The sequence below is a fragment of the Neomonachus schauinslandi genome, chromosome 4, assembly GCF_002201575.2.
Source record: "Neomonachus schauinslandi chromosome 4, ASM220157v2, whole genome shotgun sequence".
NCBI classification, from domain to species: Eukaryota; Metazoa; Chordata; class Mammalia; order Carnivora; family Phocidae; genus Neomonachus; species Neomonachus schauinslandi.
The window spans coordinates 77,604,926-77,624,790 of NC_058406.1; the positions used below are offsets into that span (position 1 = coordinate 77,604,926).

At 39.3% G+C, this 19,865-nt stretch overlaps 1 protein-coding gene across 2 annotated transcripts; it reads right to left on the bottom strand.

Annotated features, from left to right (window-relative positions):
- On the bottom strand, positions 1-17,891 carry GCLM (glutamate-cysteine ligase modifier subunit). Of its 2 annotated transcripts, XM_021690155.1 has the most exons (7): positions 17,525-17,891; positions 12,719-12,784; positions 11,367-11,451; positions 6,769-6,828; positions 5,571-5,773; positions 4,312-4,426; positions 1-407 (listed from the first exon to the last, which is right to left on the bottom strand). In XM_021690155.1, exons 1-7 carry the CDS (start codon positions 17,648-17,650, stop codon positions 238-240), a joined length of 825 nt encoding a protein of 274 aa, XP_021545830.1. In that variant the 5' UTR covers positions 17,651-17,891; the 3' UTR covers positions 1-237. The 2 variants fall into 2 exon arrangements, with proteins under 2 accessions (XP_021545830.1, XP_044770003.1); XM_044914068.1 differs by lacking the exon at positions 12,719-12,784 and having other exon boundaries at positions 17,525-17,667.
- Positions 17,892-19,865: the final 1,974 nt, after the last annotated feature.

Here is a 19,865-nt window from a genome sequence, read left to right on the forward strand (position 1 = left end):
AATTTCAATTAGAAAACAATAGTTTAATGAAAACAATACAGTGGAGTTCATGTGAGTGAACTGATATGGAGGCAAGAGAAGTATTCAAATCTTGACAGATAACATATTGTCAAATATAACTGAAGAATATCTGCCTCCATGACACCATTTACAGGCAGTAACTAATTTTTATACATCTCAATTTTATCTTCTATTCAAGGAAAATACAAGTCAGTAGGTTATGATCCTAAGTCGTAGTTAAGAACCCCTTCTTTTAGCTTGTAAAATGTAGCCTTTTGATTTGATAATTCCTCTACTTTTAACAATGACCGAATACCGCAGTAGCCACAGGGGCACCCACTCATGTGCTTGAATGTCAGGGATGCTTTCCTGAAGAGCTTCTTGGAAACTGGCTTCAGAAAGCAGTTCTTCAAACAAACAAACAAATAAAAACCCAAAGTGTTAAGTTTGAAAATAACAGCACTTTACCATGTAGGTAAGCATTTAAATACAACAAAAGAAACAATTCAAAATTGAATATAAAATATGCTTTTCCTTCATGTGTGCTATGAATCTGAACCAGAATATCAAAAAGATCCAGGTAGTTCTTTAGAAAGTCCCTACACCTCTACCGCAGCCTATTTATTTCATAACCTCTGGTGAGTGGAGCCTGCAATTTTTTTTTTTTTTTGAAGACTTCCAGGCAATTCTAATGTAGAGCCAGTGAAAATACAGGAAAGTACATACACAGAAGAAAAAGGAAAGTATCCATAATCCTATCAAGCAGAGATAGATTACTTCCATTGCCACGTATATCCTTCCAACTTTTTGCTGTACCTTTCCGTACGTCAAAAACTGAAAATCATGCTGTAGTTACAACCTAATTTACTTATCTTTTCAACTTTTATTATGAATCTTCCCATGTAATTAAATATTCTGTGGAAGCATCATTTTTAATAATTATCCAGATACTACATTATATAGATATCATAATTTATACATTTCCTCATTGTTGACCAAAAAATTTAGGTTTTTCCTAGTATTTTGCTAATAAAAATAATGCTATGCTGAACATCTTTAAAATGCATGCCTGGCTATGGAATGACAAAGTCAAAGTACAAGTACATTTTGAAGGCTTGATAGACAGTATATTGCCAATTGCTTTCCAGAAAGGCTATATTTTACACTTCCACTAGCAGTTGATAATGTTAGAGTGCCAATCTTATCATATCCTCACGAGCACCAGCAATCGTTTAAAAACTCTGGCAACGGTTATCTTTTTATTTGCATCTCTTTGATGAAATAATTATTTTCTAATTCCACATTGATATCCAAGCCCTTGACTCCTATTCGGATGTACTACTCCCGCCCTCACTGCATCTTCTCCAGCCACACTGGCCTCATACCTGTATCCTGAAATCCTCAAGCACACTCACACTTTGGGGCCTTTGAGTCAGCTGCTCCCTCTTCCCTGAACACTCTTCTTCCAGATTCTCGCAGGGCTCTCACCCTTCCTGCAGGTCTCTGATTAACGTTACCTTAGCAGAGAGGCCTCCCTGACTTACCCTATATAAAACAACCCCTAACCTGGGCACTCTTTTCTTCCTCAGCCAATTTTTCTCCATAGCACATACGATCATTTCTCACATTTAACATTTACCTTATTGTCCATCTCCTCCCACCAGAATATAAATTCCATGAGGGTTGGAATTTATCTGACTTGGTCCTTACATTCCTAGTACTTTGAATAATGAATGACACATTGTAGGTACGCAAATGTCTGTTGAATCAATCAAGCAATATGGAAAGATTCTACCACGGTCAGAACCAACCACACAGAGAGAGACTAAGTGACCATCTATACAGTATGATTTGGGAGCACTATAGGACCCAATTGACCCAAAAGAACTGTGTGATATTTGAATAACATCAATAGTAAACTCTCAGTAAATGTTAGCTATTATCATGTGCCAGGTACTTTTCTGAGTACTTCACATGTGTTAGCTCCTTTAATCTACATGTTAACCCTACAAGATAGATAATATTCTCCCCTTTTCCAGGGGGCAACTGAGGCAGAGAGGTTAGATAACTTGCCCAAGGTCATGCAGCCAGTAAATGGCAACTTTCATAAATGGAAGGCAAATATCTCTTTGGGAAAGTAACATGAACATGGATTTGTGTATCAGTCTATCTGACAGAGAACAGGACCTGGAGGGAATGAGGCATAAGGCAGATCAGATTTAATGGGAATGAGGGGAGGGTAAAACAAATAAAAAGGGAAAGGTTCTGAGTCAGGATCACCTACTTCACAATTTCACCCTGACTGTAGTTAAACTGTTACCACAACTTCTAGGACAAAGAGTAATGGAAAATAAGCACTTTCTGAAGAATAGGGTAATTTTAGAACAGGGGAAGGGTTTTAGAGGGGACTTATAAACAAAACTCTATTTTAGATGACAAGTAGAGTTAAATGTTTTACAACTTGATTGCTTAAAAAATAAAATGTGACACATAATCAGAGAGCTATGCTATTCATCAACTTAATTACATACTTTTAAATTAACTATGTGAACTGTTTAGAATCAGTAAACAAAATAAATCTTTTAAGGAAATAATTGCTTCATTACAGATCAAAGTGTCTGAAGATTCATTAATGGTATATGCAGGATCAGCCTATAAATTCTAATCAAAGAGTTTAGGATTAAAATTAGAAAGACATCCAAATGTAAGTTATGTCAGTAAAGCAAAAACATACCAAAAAAGGATTAAATTTCTCTTCTCATATGTATATACAATTTATTTTTCAATAAGAACAATACATTAGCACATACCCACATGCCTTCCATCTACCATGGAAATAAAATACCAGACAACTTAGTCTTTTCCTATTTCCTTTCCTACTAGAAAAAGGAAAGAGTTTTTTTTTTCAAGTGGAGCTAGAACGGGGTGCAGGCTCATCCATCAGCTGTTGATAATAATTATTGTTGGAAGAGCCCCCCCTCCAAAGTAAATAGATAAATGATAGAATATCTGCTAACATAAAGTTGGAATTTAAATGGTTTATGTTTCAGGGCGCCTGGGTGGCTCAGTTGGTTAAGCGACTGCCTTCGGCTCAGGTCATGATCCTGGAGTCCCTGGATTGAGTCCCGCATCGGGCTCCCTGCTCGGCAGGGAGTCTGCTTCTCCCTCTGACCCTCCTCCCTCTCATGCTCTCTGTATCTCATTCTCTCTGTCTCAAATAAATAAATAAAATCTTAAAAAAAAAAAAAATGGTTTATGTTTCAGAATAAATCGGCGTAGAAGTTCTTTGTTAGAGTTTCACTAAGATGACTTTTTTTTAGTGAATCTAATTACTTATGAAAGTAATTACTGAAGGGAGAGGCAAAAGTCATTTTCTCCTATTCTGGTATCATTTAAATAGAAACTGATAAGAAAGTAAGGTTTCAGACTGAAATACTACAATGCTAACATCTCAAATTAAAAAGATAGTACAGAATAGGGGGAAAGCCTCCCAATTCAGCCATGACCAAGTCCTAATTTAAACTCTGCCCCGTGCCAGCTGGGTGAACTTGGCTAGTTTCTTGAATTCTGAGGCTCTATTTCCTCAACAATAAAATGCCTAGTTTCAGTTGTTGTGAGGATTACAGATTATCCCTCTAAGGCATTTAGCATGATGCCTAACATTTGAGGAGCAATAACTATTAAAACTCCTCTTCCTACAAAACAGTGAAAAAATGAGAATGGGACAGACTGCTAAATAAATACGTATAAAGTGTAAAACATTCTCTTCCTAGCTTTTCTACTTATCCTGTAAAATGTTGATAAAACATTATACTACAGAAGGTGGACAAGACATTCTCATTAATCAAATAATGTTTCTGATTGACACCAAACATATAGGTCTTGATAGAAATGATTAATAAAATACCTAATCAATTACCTATCCTAAGATGCTTAAATTTCAAATTAAATTTTATCTGCCTCTCTTTTCAGCTATATACCCTCTTTAAGTGGCTGTTTGGTACCATTTTTGCTGTACTACACAAGATTTTATATGATACTATTTAGAATATCTTAAAAGATCTTTTTTGTGTAGCTTAATATTTATAAACTTCAACAGACTAGATGTTCAGGAAATGATCCCTTCAATTTTTTGCTCACTGACAGACAAAATAAAGCTTTCTGAAACTAAATGCATATATATTTTGGACTATTAAGAAAAGTTCTAGGTAGCATTTATCATTGTACAAAATTAAAAATTAAATTTTAACAAGTATCTTCTTGTAAGACAAAAGCTCATGATCAATCAACAAATGAAAATCTCAGTCTTACCTTTTGGATCATTATGAGTCAATAGCTGTATGTCAAATTGTTTAGCAAATGCAGTCAAGTCGGGTGGCATCACACAGCAGGAGGCAAGATTAACTTGGTTACTATTTGGTTTTACCTAGAAGTGAAAAAAATCATGACATTGCACTAAATTAAGTACTAGAAAAAGTGGAAAGCAATAAAAGAACACAATTTTAGAAAATACGAAAGACTGCATTTTATAGTGCTTAAAATTTATAAAACATTTTTATATGAATATATTAATGTATGCTTTCTTAACTCATGTCAGTGATAACAGGGAAAGGAAAGCTCTAGGATGGAGGGAAAAGCCAATATACTGCTATACCCTTAGAAACTCTCCTGCAATCTAATACACTTGCCTCAGAAACAAACATGGTTCTAAGTGTGATGATTCCAGCTCAAGAGGGAATAGGTCTTAAAGGTAAAGGAGCAAATAGAAATGGTAAGAACATTTAGTGTTAAAGTATAAAATATGGTTATAAATCAGACACATTTTGAAAAAGAATTCGATAACTTCCAATAGTTGCTTTGGTTAATTTACAGATACATTCCAGATCACCCAAGTCTCTCCAGCAGAATCTTAGCCACATTCTGGCTATCACCAAGTCAAAGGGAGGAGGAACAATACTTTCTCTAAGGTCTTCCTGCCCATAAGAAACTGAAAGCTCTGCAAAGAAGGTTGGGGATGAAGTAAAAGGAATAAAGAAAAATACAGAGGGTAAAGGTAAAATACTGGTAAGCAATTTCCCTAATAATATTGTACATTATTAGAGGCCAGAGAGTGGTGATTAATTTACGACACTTATTCCTTATCAAATTCTATGAACCAAAAGTATTTTATATCTTTAAGTAAGAGCAAAATATTTGTTACAGATGATATTCCCTTACCTAAGAAATCAGAACCAAGACCTAAGCATATCTAAAGCAAAATGTAATATTTTTATCACAAAAGTAAAACCGAAGGAAATGGCCTGAATTCATGCTGGCTATAAATGCTTCAGGACACATTTTCTAGGGTTTTTGTCACTCCTTTTAAATGAGATTAATATTAAGGTCAATTAGGTATATATTTGAGATGAAAAAGGCCAGTGCTTTAGATAGAGCTTGCCTCAAAACTCCCACATTTGGAATAGCCCCCCCACTCTAAGTGTCCACTCTTGTGCATGACACTAAGCAGTGTGAAGCAAAGACTGTAAATGACAGGCTCCTCCCAGAGTGCCTGTGATCTAGCTGTGCTTTACCTGTGCCCACTGATACAGCTGTTCCAACTGAGTTTTGTCTAGGTCAGAGGTACCTATCGCAACAATCTTTTTGCTCTGAACCAAGTTTTCTAATTCCTCCCAGTAAGGCTGCAAATGCTCCAAGGAGAGATTAACTCCATCTTCAATAGGAGGTGAAGCAATGATCACAGAATCCAGCTGTGCAACTCCAAGGACGGAACAGGCTGATGTGAAGGAAAACACAATAGGATAAATATTTGTTACATAATGAAAACAAGTAATGTCTTTCAAGTATTCCACTAAATTCTGTCCATACAGTTCACTAGTTTTCTAATATAGCAGATTATTTCATTCAGTTTCATAATTTACCTATCATTTAGAACATTGCCATCTCTTAAAAAAGTGTAAGTCCCTGTTCATCTACTTGGTCTGTGTGGCAGACAGGTCAGTTTCTTTGACCTGCCTCCTTCCTAGGGACTCACAGCTCTGACAGTCCTTCTGGAGAACAGGCCTCCTTGTTTCCTAGGCCCCAGGAATTTTTTGGTAGCTTCTTTATCTTCATAAAATTTTCTTCTCCAGTTCTACTAGTATCTTGTACGTATGATCACAAGAATTCTGACCTCATATTCTGTAATTGGTAGTCATGGCAAAGAATAGTCTTGAGACTCTGAAAAACTAAATTTATGGTCCTAATCTATAGAGGTAGATAATTTAATTCCTGTAAAAATAACTTAAAGGGTTTATTTTAAATGATTATTGTCCATTCCATAGTAATCTTAAAGAGCTAATTATTTAAATGTTCAACACCTATAATACTGGAAGAATGTTTTAAAAGAAAAAATGTTGAATAACTGTAACATCACAATCATCTGACCAAGTGCCGAACAAAGATGAGAGTGCTTGTTTTGTTGTTGTGGAGGTGGTGGTCATGGTGTTTCATCTACAGTACTACAAGGGCTAAGAATATGGTTAAGGAGAATTTCATCTCCAAACGTATAGTTAACAATTATGTTACATCTTTTACGTTCCTCATATATATCAAAATATGAACCTACGTAAGTCAATATGATCTGACAGAAGCCTTAATCAGGCTAGAACTTTAGAAAGTAAAATTGGAATGAGCTCATCTTCTTTTTCACCTGGTCCTGAACACAAGATATAACTACTACCCCTATACTAATTTAAAGTTATGAAGGTAAAGAGTTAAATTTTTGCTTACCCATGTCAACTGCATTTCTAGTTGATGATGAAGAGTTTGATCCTACAATGAAGAGTTTTGCTGGGTAACAAAAGAAAACAAAACTGATTACTAAATTTGGGTAACATTCTACTAGACAGTATTAACACTGCCAACAATACTAAGTTGACAGAGAATCCTGAATGAATTATTTTTCCTTTCCTAGTCACATAATTTTTTTTTTTTAAAGATTTTATTTATTTATTTGAGAGAGAGAATGAGATAGAGCATGAGAGTGGGGAGGGTCAGGGGGAGAAGCAGACTCCCCGCCGAACAGGGAGCCTGATGCGGGACTCGATCCAGGGACTCCAGGATCATGACCTGAGCCGAAGGCAGTCGCTTAACCAACTGAGCCACCCAGGCGCCCTCCTACTCACATAATTTTATAGTTTTCATTTTAAGACATGAAAGTACCCTTCCATTGTAATTTTTATTTTTTATTTATTTATTTATTTATTTTTTAAGATTTTATTTATTTGACAGAGAGAGCACAAGCAGAGGGAGAGAGAGGGAGAAGCAGGCTCCCTGCTGAGCAAGGAGCCCGATGTGGGACTCGATCCCAGGACCCTGGGATCATGACCTGGGCCGAAGGCAGCTGCTTAACCAACGGAGCCACCCAGGCGTCCCTGTAATTTTTAAATTACATGCCAATTGCTAAAAAATATCCATTTGTAAAAAAAAAAAGCAAATATTAATTTTCCATTTGTTAGAAGGCAGGTCACATAAATATACAAATTACTCAAAATGTACATTTTTATGAATTAAATATTAATGGAACATATTATATACGTTCTCCAATAAACTAAAATAAAAGGCTAAGCTAAAACTGCTTGTAATGTGAAGAAAAACAAAAAGAAAAACCCCATGATCCCACCTTCCTAATATAACCATTTTAATTTTTAGACATTAGCTTCTAGCTTTTGGTCATATGAGGCAGGGTATAACATTTATTCTACTTCTATTTAGTTTACCTTTATGTAATATTTTTTTACATCTTTAGTTCTCTTAACATTTTTTTTATCATAATAGTAATATATATTCATTCTAGAAATGAGAAAAACTGAGGGGTGGGTGGTTGGGGGATGAGGTAACTGGGTGATGGGCATGAAGAAGGGCACATGATGTAACGAGCACTGGGTCTTATATAAGACTGATGAATCACTGAACTCTACCTCTGAAACTAATAATACCTTATATGTTAATTAACTGAATTTAAATTTTAAAAAATGGGAAAAAAAGAGAAGTGAGGAAAACCCAAGAGTAGAAAGACTAAAAAAACTGCCAATAGTCTCATCACTGAAAGCAGTCACTGTTTAGATTTTTGTATACTCTATTTTTAATGAATAATTTTACATACTCATTTTTATTTTTTTTTATTTTTAAGATTTTATTTATTTATTTGACAGAGAGACAGCGAGAGAGGGAACACAAGCAAGGGGGAGTGGGAGAGAGAGAAGCAGGCTTCCTGTGGAGCAGGGAGCCCGATGCGGGGCTCGATCCCAGGACCCTGGGATCATGACCTGAGCCGAAGGCAGACAATCACTGAGCCACCCAGGCACCCCTACATACTCATTTTTAGTGGTTAAACATTATTCTGTAATTTTGATAGGGTATAACTCAAATGATTTCCTACTTTTTGAACATTTACATTAGTTCCAGTTTTTTGTTATCATATACAATGCTAACTAAAATAAACATCTTGGTAACCTCAACTTTCTGCTGAAGCATTTTCCAAGGACAAATTGTCAGGAATGTGTATGAGTCAAAGGGTATGATCTTTTTTGTGAATCTTGTTTTGTTTTGTTTTTTAAGATTTTATTTATTTGAGAGAGAGAGAGAGAGAGCACAAGCAGGAGGAGGGGCAGAGGGAGAGGGAGAGGCAGACTCCCCACTGAGCATGGCCTGATGCGGGCTCCATCCCAGGGCTCTGAGATCAGGACCTGAGCCGAAATTAGAAATTTAATGGACTGAGTCACCCAAGTGCCCTGAATCTTGTTCTATTTTATTTACTTCCTACTTTTATATGAAAGATTTGTACCAGTTACCAGACAACTAAAAGTTAAGAATTGCTCTAACAATATACAACACTATCAAAAATATATATAGTTTTTGCTAATTTAGTATGTACAATATATACCTGTCCAGGACTGCATTAATTGGCATTTCTTTGGTTACCAGGAAAGCTGAGTAGTTTTCTATTAAAATTGAGGCTTTAACTTGATTCAAACTCAAATTTATTTACATAGATCTACTTTATGTAAATTCACTGTTCAAAATCTAAATTTACTCAACAAATAGGTAGAGTAGTAGTTGAGAAAATCAGAAAAGGGAATGGAAAGAAAAGAGGGCTAATGAACTATGTATATGTAAATTGCCTGGTATTCAACAAACATAACAAATTTACCTTGTACATTTATTTGTCCTTTCCTTTCTACTACTAAATAATCTTCCTAAAGCATTGCTTTCCTTACTTGACTTCTCTATTTAAAAGTCATCACCACTCCCCTACCAACCAGGTGAGAGTCAGTCTTCACCACTTTAATCCATCCATAGTTCCCATAGTTATACTCCATGAAAACCCTCCTTTACCACTATCCCTCTGGCCATGAATTTGTGCCATTTGAAATGGTCCTTCTCCGAAATGAGAGGCATTCTTAGATAGGTAGAGAAAGGAAAGCTCTTCATATGGGGAGAATTTTGATACCTATTAAAAATCTCAAGCCCGCGGGGCGCCTGGGTGGCTCAGTTGGTTGGGCGACTGCCTTCGGCTCAGGTCATGGTCCTGGAGTCCCGGGATCGAGTCCCGCATCGGGCTCCCTGCTCGGCAGGGAGTCTGCTTCTCCCTCTGACCCTCCCCCATCTCATGTGCTCTCTCTCTCTCAAATAAATAAATAAATAAAATCTTTAAAAAAAAAAAAAAAAAAAAAAAAATCTCAAGCCCGCTAGGAACTGAGGTCAACCTGTAAGAGCTCCAAGATGGATCTAAACCATGAGGAACTGCAATCAACCACAGAGAGGAGGTTGCTTTTAATTCCTTTCCAACACAAATAACAATATGAAATTAATAGAAAAAAATGGGTTTTGGAGTCAGGCATACATGGATGGATTCCTGGTTCAACCACTTACTGGTTATAAGACAACTTCCAAGTTATTTAACGTCACTTGTGCAATGGGGATAATAGGCCTACCTTGTAGAATTGTTTTCAGAATCATGTGAAGAAATATAACCAAAATGTGCTAAGTACAGTGCCTGGTACAAAACAAGACTTGATAAATGGTAGTTGAGTTAAAAAAAAAAAATGCCGTATGTATCTCACCTTACATGTCCATCGTAATAAAATATAACAACCAAGACAAAACTACAAATGGTAATAAATCACAGCTACTTAGCACTTAACTTTTTGCCAACCACTGTGCCAAGTGCATTTTTTGTGTTATTTCATCTAATTTACAAAGAAGCCTCTGAAACAGATGCATCCCTATTTTACAGATGAGAAAATGAGGCTCAAAGAGGTCAAATAACTTGTTAGTCCAAGATTATACCAGTCACTACTCTGCATACTGAGGAATTCTGATCTAGTTAAGTTCAAGCTTTTAATGACTATGCTATGCTGACAGTAAGCTGAGGGCAAGAACAGCCCGTCTCTTTATTTTTTCATTCCTTGAGGCTGGCATGGTCTCTGGTAAATAGTGACTTGATACATTTGTTGAAGGGGTATATCATGGATTTTTTTTTTTTTTAAAGATTTTATTTATTTATTTGAGACAGAGAGAATGAGAGAGACAGAGAGCACATGAGAGGGGGGAGGGTCCGAGGGAGAAGCAGGCTCCCTGCCGAGCAGGGAGCCCGATGCGGGACTCGATCCCGGGACTCCAGGATCATGACCTGAGCCGAAGGCAGTCGCCCAACCAACTGAGCCACCCAGGAGCCCTATATCATGGATTTTATTTCTCTTCGTGCAACTTGTTGCCCAGACTTTGGTCTACACTTCCAGGTGACTTCAGCCATTGCTCAGCAGTGTTCCACCAGGAAGGGAGGGCCTATGCTTGCTTTGGATAGACACTGCTCTTAAGCCTTCCCTTTATTCTTTCCATTTCCTCCATCTTAATATTCCTGAAGTCTGACATATAAATTAATGAGACCATCATGAAGAAAAGGAAGGTGAAGTCCTCTTCTGACTCCACTTAAGTAGCCAAAACTGACCTCCTATAACCTCCTCTTGGGAGTTTATATTATGTTTAAAAAGAATCTTTAGGGATGCCTGGGTGGCTCAGTTGGTTAAGTGTCTGCCTTCCCAGGGTCCTGGGATGGAGCTCCACGTCAGGCTCCCTGCTCAGCAGGGAGCCTGCTTCTCCCTCTCCTCCCCACTTGTGCTCTCTCTCTCTTGCTCACTCACTCTCTATCTCAAATAAATAAATAAAATCTTAAAAAAAAAAAAAAAAGAATCTTTCTATTTCTCACACTTAGTGACTGACTCACTCATTACCAGAAGCAAAGAAAGGCTTATTCTCCCTGCCTGACAAAACCTCACTATCATTTCCACTGTATAACAAAATAAATTGTAAAGGCTGGACTTTACCAGAAACTTTCATTTCTTCTCTTTCATCAGGATTTATCTTTTCTACTGCATGAGATACGGTACATTCCAAGACATCTGGAAATTCCTATAACAAACAATGTTTACAGTAAATATAAAACTAACGTTTTTAATTAGCTATATGTTTTTTATTGTCCATAATGCCCTTTAGAAACAGAGAACCCATAAAATAATAGGGTTCTTTACCTGATGTCTGGATGGGCTTCAAAAGGTTTGTAAGCCCTGAAACAAAGGTAAAATGCTGTGTATCCATTTTCTGGGGAAAAGGATCTCATTTTGATCAGGTACTCAGAGGAATGCAAACAAATGGTGATGGTGGGGGCAGCAGGTGAGGAGTTATAACCACTAACATAGTACATAATTTTACTTAAAAACGAAACCAATGAAAATATTTACCCATTCTGCATAAGGACATGTTAAAAGCTTCCTATATTAATCACAAACATTCTAAACCAAGACTTTTTTTCTGAGTGCAATAAAAAAGTAAAGGCAATTCTAATGCATTATAATTAATAATTTATGAGGAAAATGGTAAGATGTTAGTATATATAAATCAGAAATACATCAACTCACATTTACAAGATTAAAACAGTAAACAGTGAGGCCTTTCCCACAATTCTTGAGCATATTACAATGCCTGGCACATATCAAGGGCTTAGTGTTTGTCAGTCATGCATAAATAGAGGCAAATGGTCATTTCAGAGAAACAGAGACTGATAGAAGACATTAATCAACATCTGCCTAGCAGCTATGGAGTTTAAACTTGCAGAATGCCCACGGCAACAACTGTTTCCAGCGCGTGTCCTCGTCCATAGTTTTAAAGTAGTCGATGTAATTTGTTATGAGCCTTTGGCTGAGTTGGATTCCAAAGAGTGGTTTGCAGACAGGTGGTCTGTATATTAACATTTATGATAAGTCACTTATTAACATTTAATGAAACACCCAGTGTTTCCCTCGAAACTGACATTAAAAAAATTATTTCTAGTGCCTATATTATTATGATACTCTACCACAGCAATTTAACAACCAAAACTGTTAAATAGTCATTTCTTTATTAGACCAAATATAAACTGGAACACAGTGAAGAAAGTGTGATGGGAATTAAGCACCGAGAATCCTGGTATCTAGTCTAGTTGAAGAGCTGGTGACACATCCTGGATTTTCTGTTTTATGCTTAAGCATACTGGGTCAGACAGCCATCTCAGTAAATCAGCCACAGGGAATTTTGTGCTAATTGCCTATTTGATTTCCCTGTCAAAACTGGGGAAATTAATTTCCTGCTTACTGCACTTCCCTTTTGACCTACATGATTTCTTCATCCACATTTTACTCACCCTGACCAAATCAGGGCTGATTTGGGAGCTCCACTCATTCAAGGTCTTTTGGATACAATCTCGAAGCTGTAAAAGGAATGCATTTTGAAACTGTTAATCAAACTCTATACACTTTCTGTACTTCTACAATAAGAATATATTAGTTTGATAAGTTGGAAAAAGAAGATGTGAATAGGAAAAACCATAAAAAACAAAATTTTAGTTCTACAAGGTTTTTGTTTTCTTCAACAAAGACAAGTTTAGATCTGTTTTTATCTTTTTTTTTATAAAATGTTTTATTTATTATGAGAGTCAGAGAGAGAGAGAGAGAGAGAGCGAGGCAGAGGCAGAGGGAGAAGCAGGCTCCCTGCCCAGCAGAGAGCCCGATGTGGGACTCGATCCCAGGACCCTGGGATCATGACCCGAGCTGAAGCCAGACGCTTAACCATCTGAGCCACCCAGGCACCCCTAGATCTGTTTTTACCTTAATCTTCAAATGCTGATGTAATACAGTAATCTATTTTTAAAGTGTCTTTGTACCAATGAAAGTTTAAGTAAGCCTTTGAGACATAAAAGCATTCACAAAGAAACAAAATTTTTCAAGAATAAGGTTTATAAATAGAGGAACGTGAGTTCAAGCCCAGGGAGCCTGACTAAAATTAGTATTAACCACTATGAGATAATCCTCAAAGACAAATAAATGATTGTCTAAGTATGGCCAGAGGAACTCCATTATTCACCTCTGGTGTTCATTAAAAATTCCAGTTCCTGAGCCCCATCCTAGACCTGCTGAATCACTCTAAGGGCAGCAGAACTTGCATTTTAACAAGCATCCCAAGAAATCAACATGTAAAGTCTGAGAACTACCACAGTCCTATCTTACGTAAGTCAACTTGCATAATATCAGCCCATATGTCATTTCCTACCACTTAGGTATACCTTCAACCGGTCTTCAATGTTTTCTTATACAAACAAATAAAACTTGTTTACACTAACATTATAGTATGTTGTAAATCCATTAAACTGTTCATGCATCTTTCATCCCTTATGTTGGTGTATTTCAAACTTGTCTGATAGAGCTCCAAAGTAAGACCTACATACATTCACATATAGAGTAAGGACCTAAATAAATAGAACAAAAAATTTATAAAATGGTATGTTCACTACATGCTAGGCACTCTGATGGCTTCTATTAATTAGAAAAAAAAAACATGCTGTTCTATGGCTCACCAAACTGACTTATGACCACTAATGGGCAACACTAGCAATTTGAAATCATTACCTTATAAACATCCAAGGACACAGTGCTTTGCATTCTGTGGGCAATCAATGAAAAAATAAATGAGTAACTGGGATCAAGTCCCTAAACTGCAAAAGCACTTTCCTAATAGCAATAACCCAGACTAAACTTCTGAACTCACTGATCTATGATTGCTTATGATAAAAACTGACACAGCACTTTACTGCTTTTATCTTACTACAGATAATTACAAGGGACAACTGGTTTATCAATTTAAGAGCTCAGAGTCATCTACATTAAGCTTCATAAGCCACAACAAAAACTTACGTGCTGTCCACAATAATCCACATGAATTCAATCTACAAGGTCTCTATCTTCATGGAAAATATATTTATAATCAAATTTAAAATATTAAATAAAAATTAGTTGATAATTATTCCAGACAGAATTACAAGTCAATATTCTTTTCAAAAATGGTAAAAGTTGGGGCAGCAGGACTAAAAGTTAACAATTCTATCAAGAGTGCTTTGGCTCAAATCATGGGAGAATTTTAAGAAATTTTCCTCTGGGGGTGCCTGGGTGGCTCAGTTGTTGGGCGGCTGCCTTAGGCTCGGGTTGTGGTCCCAGGGTCCTGGGATCAAGCCTCACATCGGGCTCCCTGCTCGGCAGGGAGCCTGCTTCTCCCTCCGCCGCTCCCCGTTTGTGTTCCCTCTCTTGCTGTGTCTCTCTCTGTCAAATAAATAAATAAAATCTTAAAAAAAAATTTTTTTTCCTCTGAAAGGATGGCTCACTTGCGTACTTAAAGCTTTCCTGATAAAAAGTCCAATTCCGGAAGGTAAGTATATTTTCAGAGTATTCACCCCCTTCTTGAAACCACTTAATTAATACCGGATTCTGCAAAATGTCAGGACAAATCACAGAACAGTCAATGTTACAATGAGAAATTCATTGACTGTATCACAAACCTAATGATTTCTAATCTTTTATATATTATCTATATTGACTGAACATTAACCTTGTATTTTGTTCTTAGTTCTCTTCATTTTATCATATACACATAGGATCACTGAAGTAAGTATCATCATAATGTAGTGTATCATTAGATCTGGAGCCATATAAGAGTTTTAAATATACTACATGATTCATCTGGCCAAATACTCTTACAACAAAGAACTGAGCAGAACAGTCCTATAATGGCTCATTTAAAAAACAAGATTTGATTTCATAAAGTTCTAGTGAAAAAAATTTTTTAAAAGATAATGGAATTTTAAAAAAACATACACATTAGTACTAGAAGAGACCTTTTAGGAAAACTAACTCCCTACTTAATGTGTAAATTTTCTTAATAATGAGTGATTTATTCAGTTTCTTTATTCTACAAGGCTAAACCATTTCAAGTAGCATATCCCAATTTGGAGCTCTGTTTGTTACAAAGTTTTGTTTTGTTTTGTTTTGTTTTACAGGGAAACAAAACATGTCTCTCCTTAACTAAACTGTCCTATTTTCCTACAATATGCTGCCCTATTTTCAAGTTTTCCTCAAATGTTTTCTAGCTTATTTTGTCCCTCTTATGTAGCAGCCCCCGCCCCCCCCCAACAAACTAGAATTAGTCCTTTGAACAATGTTTTTCAAACTGTGGAGTGTGTTTTTCAAACTGTGGACTCGTTACATTAAGAAATAGTTTTTAAAAATTAAAATAGGATAGAAAAAATCATAATACACAGTATATACTAAAGGTTAATATCTCCATTAAACCTTTGAGATATATTTTAACAGCTTTATTGAAGTATAATTTATGCACAAAATTCACTTAAGTGCACAATTCGATGCTTTTTAGAGAGTTTTTTGTAAAGAGTTACAGAGCTCTGCAGCCATCACCACAATCCAATTTTAGAACATCTTCATGTGCCCACTAGCCGTCACTACCCATTCTTACCCCAGCCCAAGGCAACCACTCATCCTACTTTCTGTCCTTATGGACTATTAACTAGACTGCAAGGTAAAATTTCTTACTGGGTTTGCCAAAGTCAAAACACTTCGAAGGCCACTACTTTAAAGTGCGTTGTAGTCAAACAAGAGAGCAAAAATTTCACCCAATATTGTCAATATATAGGGAAAATGGTGTACTGAACCCAGCAGCTCTGGGAGGAAATTGAAAGAATAGAACTAAATACAGAAATATTTATTTGGGGGAGAAATAGTCTAAGTGGGGTGGTTTAAACAAAAAAGGTATACAAACTGAGATGGATGGAACCTGCTCACAGAATATGGTAGAGGTTTTGGTTCCTATTAAAGTTACAACTAAGAGTTCTCATCTGATGGGTGCTCACAGGCCCAGAGCATACTCAGAGGGACGTCATGTGCTCCTGCATAGTTTACCATCAGCATCTTATATAAAAGAGCAAAAACTGCCTAGGAGTACAGCTGATATCATAATATGGCATAAGACAGTTTTTCTTTTAATCAAGATTTGTTTAAAATCTTTGATAAAAAGGGGCGCCTGGCTGGCTCAGTCATTAAGCGGCTGCCTTCGGCTCAGGTCATGATCCCAGGGTCCTGGGATCCAGCGCCGCATCGCATCGGGCTCCCTGCTCAGCGGGAAGCCTGCTTCTCCCTCTCCCTCTGCTTGCCGCTCTGCCTACTTGTGCTCGATCAAATAGATAAATTCTTTAAAAAAAAATAAAATCAAATCTTGATATAGCGTTGTCCTATATTATCTCTTTTAATCCGCACAGTGAGCTGATGAAGACCGTTATCATTACTCAGCTTCAAAGCTGTATAAACAGACTCAGAGAAGGTAACTTCCCCAAAGTCACACGGCTCCTAAATTAAAGGTTTGTTTTTACTCACTGTTATTTTTCAGCACCCAAACCGTCTTATACCGCCTATATGCCTCCGCAATTCCCTGGGCACCCTGACTCTCCACTCAGGAATGACCAGCTGAGGACCGAGTATGTATCACATGGATAATTCCAGATTAATCTCTGCCACCTCAAACTAGTGATCAGTCTTCAGGCAAATACACTGAGGCAGATTAATCTTCAGCAAGAAGAACGCATACCTTATTCCAAAGCCGAATTCGAGCGTGGAGTCCTGCGCCTCACAGCAACAGAGAACCTACTGTCAACAAGCCTCAGAGCTAAGTGAATTATTACTACTACCTTCACCAGAACCCTGGAAAAGCGAATCTCTCATTAAACTATGTCTTCACCTGGCCGCGGCGTGGGGGGAAGGGGGGCCAGAGGCTGGGGGAGGCTGGGAGGGAGGTGCTGGTCTTCTCTGCACCCCCCTGGCCCCCGCAACGAAGAGGGGTCCAGTGCGTCCGAGAGGTCGGCTGTCGGCCGGGAGCACTGACGGAGGCGTCCCTCGGGATGAAGCTGCACCTGCCAAGTGTTTGAAGGCGCGCGGCCCGCAGCTGCAGGTTTGGAGGCGACGTCGCAACCCCAGCGGCCCCAGCCTCCCCGAGCCGGCGGAGCCCAGGTGCGCGCCTCACCCGGCGCCCCGAGCCCGCCCGTCCCTCCGGGCGCTGCTTCCCTTTGGGAGCCTCCCGGCCCCGCGGCCTGCCCCGGGAGCCCCGCGTCTCTCACCTCCTCGCTGTGCGTGGACGGGCACTTCTTCCGCAGGCGACCCCAGTTCAGCAGGTTCCCGGTCTGCAGGTGCAGGGTGCGGGCCCGTGCCAGCAGCGCCCCGGCCGCGCGGCTGTCGGTGCCCATGGCAGCGGCCGACGGAGGGGGGCCAGGAGGCGACGGGGCCGCAGGCGAGGAAGGAGGCCGCCCTGCAGGACGCGGTGCCCGAGGCCGGAGAGCCGAGCGCGAGGCTGGCCGCCCCACGCGGCGGGACCTCGGCCTGCGCTCGTGACCTCGGGAGGCCGGACTGACGGAGCTGCGGCCCGGGAAGGACGCGCTGGCCGCGGCGGCTGCTGCTGCTACTGCGGCCGCCGCCGGAGAGTTGACTCCCAACTGAAGGGACCGTTTCCTGGAAGACAATGACTAAGCAGAAATCGCGGCTGAGAAAGTGCTTGGTAACCGTTACCCGTCCCGCGGCGGGGCCGGGCGGGGCGGGGCGGCGAGGGAGCTGCGGGACGCCCGCCCGCGGGTGACTGGCCCTTGGCCTGGGGAGGGCGTGGCGCCGGGCGGCGGGCGGGCGCGCGGCGGAGAGAGCGCGGGACGCGCGGGGCGGGGCGGCGTGGGACCCGGCGCTCGGCAGGGCGCCCCCTGCCGGCCAGAGGACGGCGCGCCGGCCCGTGCCCCCTCCGCCTAGCGCCGCCGGCCGCGCTCGCGGTCTCGCCTCCCAGCCAATGGGCGGTCGCGCTGGTGATGTCCTTCCACACCTCTTTAAAAAGACAGCGAAAGGCCGCTACCAAGGCTTTGAAATACTAGCTGCTCTTAGTTCTCAAAAGCGGGTGTTAAGGCAAAGTGCCCCTTCATTGCTTTTATACCCTCTTCATTTTCTTTCTCAAGGTCTTTTTCCCCCCACTCCCTCCGAACTGCGCGTTTTTCTCCATGTTCATTGATTACAGGACTTACACTATTTGCTGGACAGTGTGTGAAGTCAATGAGTAAGCCTTAATCTTTGCCTTTGAGAAGCTAAAACTCTAGTTCCAAAAATAAGGCCTAAGCATATGAAAGAGTATCTTAGGGCAGTTTCCAAATGAGTTCAGATTAAAGAGAACACTTCATCCGGTGACATCAGGAAAGATTTTATCAGCCATTCCCTTAGAGATGGTTGTGATTCTTTACTCCTATTAAATTTCATGTATGGTAGATTGGTATGAATCTCAGATTGAACATTTATTGAGCTTTCCTCAAGAAGCTTTTACCTTTGTTAAAAGAAATCAGATATATTAAAAGGCAAAACGCTATTATAAAGGATAAATTCCAGTTGGTAAGAATTCAGGGTGAAGTGGAAAAGAAGCTCCTTCTAGTAGGTGGTTAGAGATTGAGCCTGATTTTGAGTGAATATTTGTTGGCTGAATGAAGGTAAGAATTCTTTGAAGAGAAGGGCATGCCAGAAGCAGGAACAAGCATGGGATATTTTAATTAATGTAAATATTTGATCCTTATGCTGAATTTTCTGTGGCATTATTGTTTTGACTTGTATATTCTCTAATACCACGTAAATAATTCGTGATTAAAATTTAGAGGTTGGGGGCGCCTGAGTGGCTCAGTAGTTAAGCGTCTGTCCTCCGCTCAGGTCATGGGATCGAGCCCCACATGGATGGGGCTCCCTGCTCAGCAGGAAGCCTGCTTTTCCCTCTCCTACTCCCCCTACTTGTGTTCCCTCTCTCGCTGTCTCTCTCTGTCAAATAAATAAATAAAATCTTTCATAAAAAATTAGAGGTTGTACCTCCTAAAGTATTAGACCTGCTTTCTTGCTGGGAATTTATATAGCATATTGGTCATGGACATAAAGCTGTGTGGCTTGAAAACCTGACTTTACCAGGTACTGGCTATTTTAACTTAGGTCACTTAGTCTGTTTCACTTCTCCAATCTGGGCCAGATAATAGTTTAAACCATACGAAATTGCTGATAATTGACCATTTTTGACCTACAGAAATGGCTAGGTTTCACCTGATATAGTATCTACCACACTGAGGAGGATTGAGGAATTAGCTTACCAAAAGACCTTAGTAGAGTATTTGGATCATGGTAAAAGTTCAGTAAGTGAGAGCTCCTATTATTAATGCCTCTGCTCTTTCTCCCTTACAATCCAGTTCTCATAACACTGGCAAATTCATGACATGAAATCACAGCAGCATTATGTTATGTTTTTAAAATTCACTTTTTTTTTAAAGATTTTATTTATTTGAGAGAGAGAGAATGAGAGAGAGAGAACACATGAGAGGGGATAGGGTCAGAGGACGAAGCAGACTCCCTGCCAAGCAGGGAGCCCGATGTGGGACTCGATCCAGGGACTCCAGGATCATG